Raw genomic sequence first — 12,434 nt, 5'->3', positions numbered from 1 at the left:
GACTTTATCAATTCTAGTTTTAAGCTTTTTAATTCGCTTAACATACTTTTTGCGTTTTTAATTTTGAAAGATTTAATTGGCTTTATTTTTATTTTGTTTGTAAGCTTCAACTCTAACCTTATTAACTATTTTCCTTTTTTTTTAATGTCTAATATAACAAATTCTATTTAACTGGACAAGAATGGGTAAAGTGTAATAGGGATAAGTTATTAAAATAGGTTAAGGTTTTTTTTTTTTTTAAGAAGTATCAATTTAGCCACACGTATAAATGTAGATTTAATGTATAAATGTAGATTCAATGTTTAAAAATGAGTATCAATTTAGATTTTATTATTATCCCAATAACGAAATATGTCACGTCATTCATATTATTCTTATTCATATTATTCTGTTAAGTTATGATTTCTCTTCACGTTAAATTTTGATTTCTCTTTCTATATACCATTGACAAAATTTAAAGGAGTAATATGAATGATGTGTCACGTTCCGTTATCAAAACATAAATTGTTACTCTTTTTTAAACGTTGAGCCTAAATTAGTGCTATTTTATATGTAACAAAAAATCTTAAGTCTATTTTGATATCTTATCCCAAACAATATTCCTAACAAGGGATTATTACACAAAAATGCTCCTAACCATGGGATAAGGTAATACTCTTAAGTGCAAAAATAATTAGTGTTGATAGTTAGGAGTAATTTAGTCAAGAGCAATTTGATCCCTAACATTAGCAAGTTGACTCAATTTCATAAATTATTATAAAATACAAATATTTGTTACTTATTCTACCGCATCAATTGCATATAAGTTAGTTTTGAAAAAGGATTTCACATTTTCTTGTGATTTATTAATAGAATTGAAAATTAATATTTTTAAATTCAACGAAATATTTGAATTTTTTTATCCAACTCGTACAAAATACAGTATATTTTTTTTACGTATCGTATGTTTGTGGTCTGCTATAAATAAGTAATAAAATGACGCACATGGAATTATATTTTCCGATTTTTCATTATCATATTTTCCTTGAGCACTCTAGCTAAACATGCACTCTCTCTCCTAATAAAAAAAAACACCTATAGAATTAAAGTTAATATCATCAATTCTTAGAATCACGCATGAATTATATTTGAAATTTGTTTTTTTATAATTTATTTATTAATTAATTTAAAATATATCTCTATTACACATTTTAGATACTAACAGCAACAACTCAACACAATTTTACCAAACAGTAATAATCACTTAATAACAAACGACTAACAAAAACAGCAAACAACTAGCAATATCAGCTAAACCAAACAAGCCCTAAATTTTAGTAGATATATATATAAAAAAAAAAGTAAAATTCTAAACTCAATATGAACAAATTGATAGACTTCTTATATGCAATTGGTCATGGTTGAGAACAATAAATTCAATCTCTACCCCCCTTACATACTCTAATATTATACAAAACAAAATATAGGTAAGGCAGGATACCACAAAACCACTCCCACCTTCTTACACTATGAAAGAAATTACAAAGGATATTCAAATTGCTATTTGGTTTGTCTAACATCCTGAGTTTCTCAACTAACTGCTTTAGCTGAAGAGATTGCATACCCACTGTAATTCAACCACTAGTCATCATCAGCGTCAAAGTCAGGCTCGTCAGGCTTCCGTAGTTTTGGCATCTCCACATCTTTTATCTTTTGAGCCCCCCGTCTCGTGTTGGCGGCAAATCTTGAAGCCAACAGAGTAACTGCAAGATTTACTTTTGGCTGAGAAGAACCTGCACCATCTGAAGAATGATCCCCTCCCTCTTGCCCTGTTTCTTTATCGTCGGAACTGAAAGATTCGGAAATGGTGAGACTGCTCTCGATCATTCTTTTCTTGTGACGACGCCATGCAGCCTGTATGAAACAAGCTGCCCATGTCCTCCAATGATGGGAGTGATACCTAAATGTATGCTGCAGCTTTTTGCTGTGGAGGCGTCGGAATTGGTTAGCTACGAACTTTAGATCTTCAGCTCTCAACGCGAAAGCTTCAACTTCATTCAGAGTTCTGACTGTTCTTGTTGAGGAAGGCAAGTTCAGGGAGGATTTCGGATGCAAGGCCCATGCCAGTAGCTCCTCTCCGCAAAAATCTCCAGGTTTCAATGTAATGGAGTTAAAGAAACCGGTGCGACCTCCATTGGTGGTAGAGCTCTCCAGTCTGCCTCTGATAATAAATAGCATTTCTGTCACAGGGTCGCCTTCACGAACAATATATGTCCATTCGGTGCTTAAAGAAGAAACCAAACGCTCGCATATTGCATCAAGCAACTGATCGTCCATTTGTGAGAAGAATGGGACCTGCAAATGGGAGAACCAAAAATTTCAGATATCAAAAGACATCGTTTTCGATCATATTATTCACACAATCATAATAAGGTGCTTTCTAGGACGGCTTTGTTTTCCACCTGTTTTATCACTTGGCTTCATAACCATTGGATCCGATTTACTTCAATACATCATGGTGGTTATTGAAAATATAAACTTCACCTGGATGTAAAAGCAAAGCCACTAAGAATACATAATTAATTAATTTGCTTCGGAAGCCCATAGTCGAATACAGTAGTCCAGAAAACTATAGTAGACATCTGCCTGATGGACTTCAAGGAACACAAACGAGAGACTATCAAACTAACCTATAGAAGGGAGAAATGTTTGCTTGAATCAAAGTATCAGATTGCCCACAAAGTCGAACAAGATATCAAAAGTATTCCCAAAATGCTATTCTTATCTATATTTGCTGAATGCCAAATATTTTAACCAATATGAGCAAAAAATAATGCAATCCAATTCTTTGACTTGTAGAAATTGAACATGTACTTGTAACTTACACGTCTCACAAGATCCAAGCATAAGTGGCGCTTGATATCACGTCGAAGATCAGCAGGCAAACCAAATAAAATAGATTCTTCATTGACTCCTCGTGTTGCAAGCCACTTGTATTGAACAAAGCTGCGAACCCGTTGTCTCAGATCTTCAGGGAGTTGCCGATGCCTCATCCACTCCTCAGTATCTCTTCGCTTTAGTCTCCACTCCTCGAGTCTCACAGTGAGAGATTGAAGATATGTCTAAATCATAAAAGAAATATTCTATAAGTCAATGTAGATTAAATTAAGAGGCAGACCATATAGTCCTGCAAAACCTAAACTAAGAATCTATAAACAGTCTGTTTATTGGAGCTTATACACTCTAAGAACCTCATGTTATTGTTCGCAAGCTAAAGACTTTTGACGTCTACCTCTTTCTGACGTCTACCTCTTTCTTAAGTATAAGTCGTTCTAGTTTTCCAGAGGGAGTGTTGTATAATGGCCATTTAAAGTGACATATATGATTTCAAATTTTCATGGCTCAACTACATTTACTGAGATTTTCCTTCTACAACTGGTCAATAAAGAAGCAGCATCAGAATATTGTAGCACAAAATAATGAGTATAAACGAAAAACTGGATCATCCATATGGAACATCTGGATGAAATGGTTTATAGTTTCTGAGCATCAATTTTTCTAAATAATGAAGAAAAAACAGAATGACAAAAAGGGGGAAGACAGAAACATGTTTTTCATACATACAAAAGGCAAAAGGCAAAAAAGAAGCTAGCTAACCCAATGAACTTCATACAAAGCATACTTTTCAACCTACTTTGTCATAGTTGGAGATTATATGCAGAATGTTTTTTCATGTGGAACACATTGACACATATTTAGGTGGGTTAAATGCACTGCTGGTCACTGAACTTTGGGGTTTGTGTCAAAATGTTCACTGAACTTCAATTTGTCTCAATAAAGTCATCCAACTTTGGCTTTTGTTTCAATAAAGTCACTCCAGTGACATCACACAAAAAGGACTACCAGAATCGCTCTTAGATTAACTATATTTTAATGTGTTCGATTATTTGTCTTCAGATTTGACTACTATGTTTGTTTTGGTGTTAACTGCTGTGATTGTTTTGCAAATTCCAGTCCCAATTTAATCCAATCAGCAAACTTCTGTTGATCATGGATGCAATACACAAGGATTTGGCGTCTCTGAAATTTCATCACAGATAAATTGTGTAGTTATATTATTTCTTTGGGTAAATAATTTATTAATCCTCCACTTTTTACCTAACACGTTGTTTAGTCTCCCTATTTTGAAAAACACATTATAAGGTCCCTATCTTTTGTCAATATTAACCCTTTGGTCCTTCTATCTTTTTTTCTAGATTTTTAACCGTTATATTTGCCATAAACAGACAGACAGAAAATAACAGTTAACATGGTCATTTCCTATTGTACTATGGCTGTCCTCAAAGCTAAGATATGTTCGGTTAAAAAAAAAATAGACAAAAGGACCAAAGGATTAATATTGACAAAACATAGGGACCTTGTAATGTGTTTTTCAAAATAGAAAACAGTGTGTTACGTAAAAAGGTAGGGACTAATAAATTATTACCCTATTTCTTTTGATATTATAAGCTTTAATCTAGTTGGCATATTTCTAACATGGACACCACGTCACGAACCCAGTAGTTCTTTTCATCTGAAGTCACCGGAGTGACTTTATTAAAACAAAAACTAAAGTTGGATGACTTTATTGAGACAAATTGAAGTTCAGTGACCATTTCGAGACAAACCCCAAAATTCAGTTACCATTGGTGCATTTAACCCATATTTAGGTAGAAGAACAATGCATAGGAAACCAATAAACATGTGCAATAAAACGCACAACAGTGAAGCTCTCATGAAATCATTTTTTAGAAAAAAAAAATTGGGTGACAACGATTAAAGGTAACAAACAATATAACTGTGAGACTCAAGGATAAAGTGTTTTCTGGTACCTGCATATTGCCAATCAAGTGGGCAAATAGAATAAGACCCAAGATGGCAATGAGTATAGCAAATGATGTCTCCCCAATGAATGTGCTAGTTGACAGATTCTGCCCATATGAGCTGAAATGAAAATAAGATGAAGACATGAACTTTCAATAACTACACTTAGATGGCATATTTAGTCCTTTCTTCAAAATGTTAAAAGTGCAAAATGCAGAACAAATACTGCATCATATGGTATGGTGTGCTATGTGCTAAGCACCCATGACAAACATTGTGATATATTCAATGCTAATTGGAAATAGTTTGCCAATGATTGCCAGCTATATTGCACGGAAACTCTCTTCATTAGCGTTTCCACGTTCCGTGTCCGTTTGCGTTTCCATTACCGTTTCCTATCTAAATTTTCTTAAAAATAACGTTCCCCCGTATCCGTTTCCATTTCAGTTTGCATTTCCGTTTCCGTGAAAGATAGATTGCCGGACATTAGAAAAATGTAAAGTATATATATAAGAGAAATAGAGCTCGATGGTTGGACTGAAAGAAGATAAACAGATGGCTTTACAAACTTGGTTACTTAAAGAAGGCACCATGGAGGTGGATAGTAATGTAAATGATATGTGGAATGAAATTGTTGTCACTAAGGGAGTTGCAGAAAATGTGTCAGGACAGTCTAAAGGGAAAGGTACGAGAGAAATAAGACATGTTGGTGGAGCAATGAGGTACAAAGAGTGATAAAAGAAAAAAGTAGTATAAGAAGAAGTCCTCTAAATGTAAAGTTACCAGTGCGTACAAAAACTATAAGGAAAAAGGAGAAAGCTAAGTAAAGAGAATTGTAAATGAAGCGAGAAGTAACACGTTAGAACATTTCTACAGAAAAAGTTGGGAACTAAAGAAACAGAAAAGAAGCTACAGTTGAGACATTACTGCATGGAACTTTAAGTAAATATAAACCAATCACAATATTATCAAGGCATAGTTTTGTCCAAGAAAATATAACAAATAACTATTTCCATTTGCCGAAGAACATGTGGATATTGAATATAAATTCAATGAAATGATGTAGTTGCTGCAATCTTCAAAAGTCAGTCGATTTAACATCCATCTAAAATAAGCAATACCAAAGAAACGTTCAACTTTATATCTCATATTTCTTCCCAGAAAATGGCATAGTATCTGAATGCCTTTTTATTTAGCCTAAATAACATGATGCTTCCGGTTCACAATTTTTTTTCTCCAATGCTATGTTTCTTAGTGACTTAAGTGTATTATTCAAAAACAAACAAGGAGCATTTGATGACTTCATTTAAGTACATTTTGGATAAATTGATTTTGTTTTTTTATATAAACAGATCACCATCTAAAGAAACTAGATGAAAAGGCTTATGCAACATTAGGCTAAGATATTGCCAACTGATGCCATAGACAATCTAATGAGAACTACTTTGTCTTCCAGTTTAGATGGCTTGAAACAATTAGTAACACACAAATAATCCAGGTCTAAACATGTTTTTCTTAAGCTAATACTAATTCTACTGTAAATATGATTGCAGGCCATACCTTGCTGATACAGTCCTTGATTAAGTCAGCAAACAAATCAACAAATTGATTTTGGTTCCACAAAATTGCAAACATGCAACACCATCTTAAAGTCGGTGCAACTGACCTAACAAATCCTTATCCATCCATACTACAGCTTTCTAATTTTTAATCGTTATCCATCCATCGATTAGTTGAGTTTCAACTCAACCAATTGTTCATTTGCGTGATATATTTTCATCAGTAGCTCAGGGTGTAACTTTTTGACTGACTCTGCCCCGGTGAGACCAAAAAGCAGATGATACTGCTGGAAATTGGACTTCGGATTGGTACAGAATGTCTTGTAGGACTACAACCCATTTGGATTAGAGATATAGAAAGATTTTTCTGCATAATAGCAAATTTTTAAAAACTTACAACTAACACTTTCCCCATATGATTGTTTTCCATAGAGAAAATTTTCCCTTCAATTGTTCATACATATCCAAATTCAACGTAAAAATCATTAACCAAACTGACAACCTATCTATGACAAAAATCTTCTAGAGTCATTCCATTCCATATTAATCCAGGTTACTCTCAGATATACTGCCTTACTCAGCCAAAAAAGAAACAATGTTATCCATCAGGCTGATACTAAATTTTACTTTTACATTATAACAATTAAGATCATGTACTAATAGCACTATAGCAGATAATCTTGCCAAATGTTTCTTAAGAACATTAAGTTGAAAACCTAGAACCATTAAATACTGCTAATCGTTATTTTTAATTTAAAGCAGCTTCTTTAGTGAATGTCTAATAAGCTGATACCCCCATAAAAACAAATTGAGGAGTTCAGGGTTTTACTAGAATACACCTTCAGTTTCAGAACTCAATCAAAAAAAGAGCACATGGTTCAAGGGTTTTCTAATGGTTTTAGCTTGGTAATTTAAAGCATAGCGAGACCATTAAGGTATAGCAAATAATTCCTGATTCATAGAAGCGATGAAAGATACCTTAATTGCTGTAAGCCCCACCATAAACAGTAGAAATACTTCACAGCAAAGTTAGACGAGATGACATTTTTCACCAGTGCGTTCTTAAATATACCATAATCGAAAGTGATATTATTGTTTGGATCACAATTGCTGAACACATTTGTAGAATTTGCCCAGGCTTTGCGTTTATCATAGTCAAAAGTATCACAATCTAGATAAGTCGGGACACATTTGATAGAGCTTGTTTCGTGTCTACAACCTGATTTCCAGCAAGATGTATATCTTTCAACAGACAGCAAATACCATGCTGCTCCTAAAACCTAGAATTATTGGAGCAAAAACAAATCATCAGACTGGAAAAACTGAGCAGCTAAGCAACTGCATAACATTTAATTGATAAATCCAATACTTACATGGCTTGCTAACATGTAAAGGATCAAATTATAGACAGCCCCTGCCCACGCTGTCCTTGTGACTACTCCAGTTGCTTTGATAATTTCCGAACTTAAAGGAAAAATTAGATATAATCTAGGGATATACTGCACCAGAACAATTAATGCAAGTGCATTGTTCTTGAAATCAGTTTGACGACTTCTTGAAAATGGAATGATGAACCAGATGACTATCTGCCCAAAATTTCAATTCAATAACTTAAAATTTCACTTTTGATTGAGAAAAGTTGTGAAACTAATTCAAGAAATAAGAGCATATCAAGATTACCAACAAAAGTAGCACGCTGAAGTTAAATGATTTGTCTATCCGGTAATCAATCTAGTTATCTTAAACATTTTCACTGGGAAAGCACAGGAAATAGTTGGATTCTACACGTAAAAATATCCCTTTCCAACATTTTCATACACCACATAGATAGCCAAACCAAGCAAGCAAATATGTAAACACCAGCCTTCTTGTAATATCACCCTAAAACTTGTATATCTGGTACCTCTACTTAATAACTCAATAGTCAACCCTTTTTCCTTTTCCTTTTTGTCTTTTTTGGCATTGTTTAAATTCAATCATATGAAAATTAACTAATGCTTCAAAATAGAGACCCAAGTAGAGGATGAAGACATTAACTCTTATGAAACTGAGTACAAGTTTATGAAACTTAGGGAAATAACACAGGTTTATCTTAAGCATTGTATTAGCATTTCCAGGTTCTTAGCATCCAGATTATATTTGAGGTATACAAAAGAGAGCTTGTACTTTGCTAAATTCCAGAATGGGAAGCAAAAGATAGAAAGAGGTTGGGTTTAAGGAGGCTAGGATTTTGGACCCAATATTGTAATCTCTAGAGTTCACAAGGGCAAATACCAGAGGCTGCAAGGACTTCTACGCTTTGCCTTTTCGTATAAGGAAGGAAAGTACATATTATTAAAGTTGAACATTGTAGCTGAATCGCAGCGTAAGTGTTAAAAAGATCAACCAGCTTTCAGAGACAGATAAATGACTCCAAATTAACTACATGTTTTACTTTGTCCATCAAGCAAATTGAAACTATACTGGTATACAAAACAGGCTTAAACTCTAAAGCATCAACAATGACTATAGTAAGCATAATACCTGAGGGAGAGGCAAAGTGGCAACAAGGTCAACAAAGAAGTCAGATCTAATATATCTACGTGCAATCTTCTTCGAATCCATGACAAGTTCTCCCCTCCCGAAGACACGAGTGTTTGGAGCAATGTAAGCAGTCCTAAACTTTATAATCATGTGCAAAAAATAAAAGAGATCTGCAATAGTCCGAAAGAATGTTACAACTATTCTCAAATTGAAGTCATTATTCACACATGAAGATTCTCCAGTCCTTGAAACAGTGGGCAAGTAGAAGTACAACGGATCAATGAAAAGTGCCAGCAAACATGATATAAGGAAAATCCTATTCCAACGCAGCACAATATCACTTCCCGGATCAAGCATCTTACGATACCATGGTTTATGTTCCTCCGGAAAAACCTTCGACCTCGCAACCTTGGAAGTCTCCGGGAGTCTATTTCTACCATTCATCATCCCATTATCCACTTTCAACAATGCAGATGAAGCTTTGTCAACAGAAGATGACTTTTCTGGGAAAACTTGGTCATTTTTTCCCCATGAGGTTTCAAGATATTTTTTTCCACCAGAGTAAAACCTATAAATAGTCAAGACCACTAATTAGGAGAAAATCCCTGCTACTGATTAAAAATTCTTTCCAAAAAAAAAAAAGAAAAACTTCATGAAATCATGTTCCAAAAACACAAAGAGCTAATGATAACTTATCATACGAAAGTGTACCTTCTTATTGGCCCCCAAATTATTGAACGAAGAGGGCTCAAAATGGTAGTGTATAAGATTTCCCAACAAACAAACACGAAAATTCTGAAGTTTATAAGAATGAAACTTCTTTAAAAACCCAACCAGAGAATGCTTTTTGCAAGAAATTCGAATTTTACTCTCACTTCTCAACAATCGGCGATTACTCAAGAGTATCTTCTGTTGCAATTATTACGAAATATATTTAAAAAAAATAGATAAATAAACCTTAAACATCAAACACAAAATTCCAAAGTTCATGTCATTAAGTTTCCAAAACAAACCAAACCGGGCAAAACAACCACTCCAGAGTTCTCAGTAACCGCCAATTGAGCAGAAAATTAGTTTACTAGCAGCCAAAAAAAGCATTCGAACAAGAAAACGAAAGTGAAATTCACTCCATAAGGGAAAATAAGAAAGCTCCGAAAACAAAATCAGATACTACAGGTACAGCAAAAAGAAGCAAACGAAATACTTACTTTACAAGTTTATCCTTCTTCAACTCCATTACCCAGAGGAAGGAGCAAAGGTATATATCTGATCTAACTAAAAGCCATAGCAGGAACCCAAAATAGCTCACTGTATGCTGTTTGAATCTGAGCTTAGTTAGTGTTTGAGAGCAACAGATTTGAGAGCTGAGGCAGAGGGAGAGAGAAGAGAATTACTTTTGCGATTCATTTGTTGAAAACTTGAAATAAAGATATATTTCTTCGACCAAACAAGAAATACAAGTCAACCTTTTTTTTCTTTTTTTGACCTTAACTTTTTCTTTTAAGCGATCCATGAATAAAACGACACACACAATTTATACAAGTTCAACTTCACATTAAGGAAGACAATTGGGATATTAAATTTGATGCGGGCCACATTAAGGAAGACAATTGGGATATTAAATTTGATGCGGGCCATATCCTTCAAGGGTTGGATTCCGGATGAGGAGAGTCGGAAGAGGAACAAAGCATGGTCGAGCACCTGAGGAAAATGAACAAAACAGCCCCCATGCGGCGTGCCAACCCTTCCACACACCATGTGGAGTAGTATCTGGCCCGAGGAAAGTTGGCACGACGAATTCGCGCACGGAAAGCAGAAGTCCAGCCGCACGTCGTGTGGAGTGAGCCGCACGCAGTGTGGACTGACCCACACACCATGTGGTTAACTCACACGTCGTGTGGAGTGTTTCCTTCACCTAAAAAGAATCTCGAGACCATCCTGTCATTCTGGAAATTACTGTTTTTGTCACTCATGTATTTACTGTTTTGCCATTTAGGGTTAATAACCAAAATATCATTTGTGTTCTCACTTCTCATTCTACCCCTCTCACTCTCTATTATTTATAACTATCCATGGCTTTTGGTCTTTTACATGTTAATTTGGAGAGCTATATAAAGCCTCTTAATTGTAAGGATATTCATCTTTTAATCAATCAAAATTATATCTTCTTCTTTGAAGTTTGTGTTAAGGTTTCAGATTTTCAACAATGGGGGATTTATGATTTCCTACAGATTTAGTCTTTGAAATCCGAGATTAACTCCTTCTAGTTTAGCTAGAGAAGAAACCTCTTTGTTGATTTGGGATTAAAATATATGTATGATGTGTCCCTTGATAAATTCGACGACATCTTCTGACTCCACTCTCTTTATAAGAATTGCCTCCATCCATATTATAAAATAGTTAGTGGCGATTATTATAAAAGAATGACCCTTTGAGGAAGCAGGGTGAATCTTTCCTATGAAGTCAATTTCCCAACCACAAAATGGCCAATGCTTGACCATTAGGTGCATATCATTGCTTGCAGCCTTTTGCATAACTAATACAATACTTCAAGATAGAAGGCCAAAAGTACATATGTCTCCTCAGCAACCACCTCATATTGATTCCACTTTTTTTACCACAAACTCCTTTATATACTTGGATCATTACTTTTAATGATTTTGGCGTTCCAATGCACCTCAACAACAATCCATCCTCTCATTTTCTGTACATATCATCTTTCATCAGCATGTCAAGGTGTGCTCCCAATCTTGTTGCAAAAGAGACTTTTTGGGAGGGATTTCTTGGATATCTCGTCAATGATCCTCTCTAGTCATTAATCAAATTTGCATCAATCTTGAAACTATCCATTTGCATTCCTTGCTCAAGAATTAGAGGATGACCTTTTTTCTGAACTAGCACCAATCTATGGGTCAACTCCTCTTAAATTCGTAAGTCGGATGCAACTTGGCCATTACATTAGCTTCCCAATTGACTTCTCTTTGTAAGTGCACCATAAAAAGCTCTTTAAATTCATCTGCCAATTAGCTTGCTATGGTATAATAAGGTGCCAATGATATAGTGGTACATTTGAATTCTCCACTTAATTGCTTTAACACCAACTGAGAATCTCCCATCGCTACAAGCTCTTTAGCATCTAAGTCTTTCAATATCTCAAAACCAATAATTAAAGTCTTGTACTTGGCTTGATTATTGGTATAATCAAAATCAAGTTTTAAATACAAAGTTGTTTTGTGTTGCAGGGAGAAATAATTACAACAACTGCCCATGTTGCTTTTTCTATACTTGAGCCATCAAACTTCATAGTCTAAGGGACTATGTTGACCCTACAAATAGGAAGCTCTAATTCAACTTCTTTCTCCATGGTGGAAGAATGCTCCACCAAGAAATCTCCCAAAGCTTTCCCTTTCATCGCGTTTTGAGGCATGCTCACCAAAGTGAACTCCGCCAAAGTAAGTGCTCATTTTTCCAATACTTCTGGTGATAAGAGGTTGGATAAGCATTGACTTC

At 34.8% G+C, this 12,434-nt stretch overlaps 1 protein-coding gene across 1 annotated transcript; it reads right to left on the bottom strand.

Annotated features, from left to right (window-relative positions):
• Nucleotides 1-1,360: 1,360 nt before the first annotated feature.
• Nucleotides 1,361-10,421, bottom strand: LOC136202016 (cyclic nucleotide-gated ion channel 17-like). The gene is made up of 7 exons (XM_065992458.1): nt 10,133-10,421; nt 8,925-9,492; nt 7,775-7,987; nt 7,380-7,681; nt 4,851-4,962; nt 2,865-3,101; nt 1,361-2,334 (listed from the first exon to the last, which is right to left on the bottom strand). The coding sequence occupies exons 1-7, from the start codon at nt 10,159-10,161 to the stop codon at nt 1,621-1,623; spliced, it is 2,175 nt and encodes a 724-aa protein (XP_065848530.1). The 5' UTR covers nt 10,162-10,421; the 3' UTR covers nt 1,361-1,620.
• Between the last annotated feature and the right edge of the window lie 2,013 nt (nt 10,422-12,434).

This window comes from Euphorbia lathyris, chromosome 8, assembly GCF_963576675.1.
Source record: "Euphorbia lathyris chromosome 8, ddEupLath1.1, whole genome shotgun sequence".
In the NCBI taxonomy this organism is placed as follows: Eukaryota; Viridiplantae; Streptophyta; class Magnoliopsida; order Malpighiales; family Euphorbiaceae; genus Euphorbia; species Euphorbia lathyris.
Note: the sequence above shows the minus strand (reverse complement) of the source record. Positions and strands in the feature narration are given on the sequence as shown.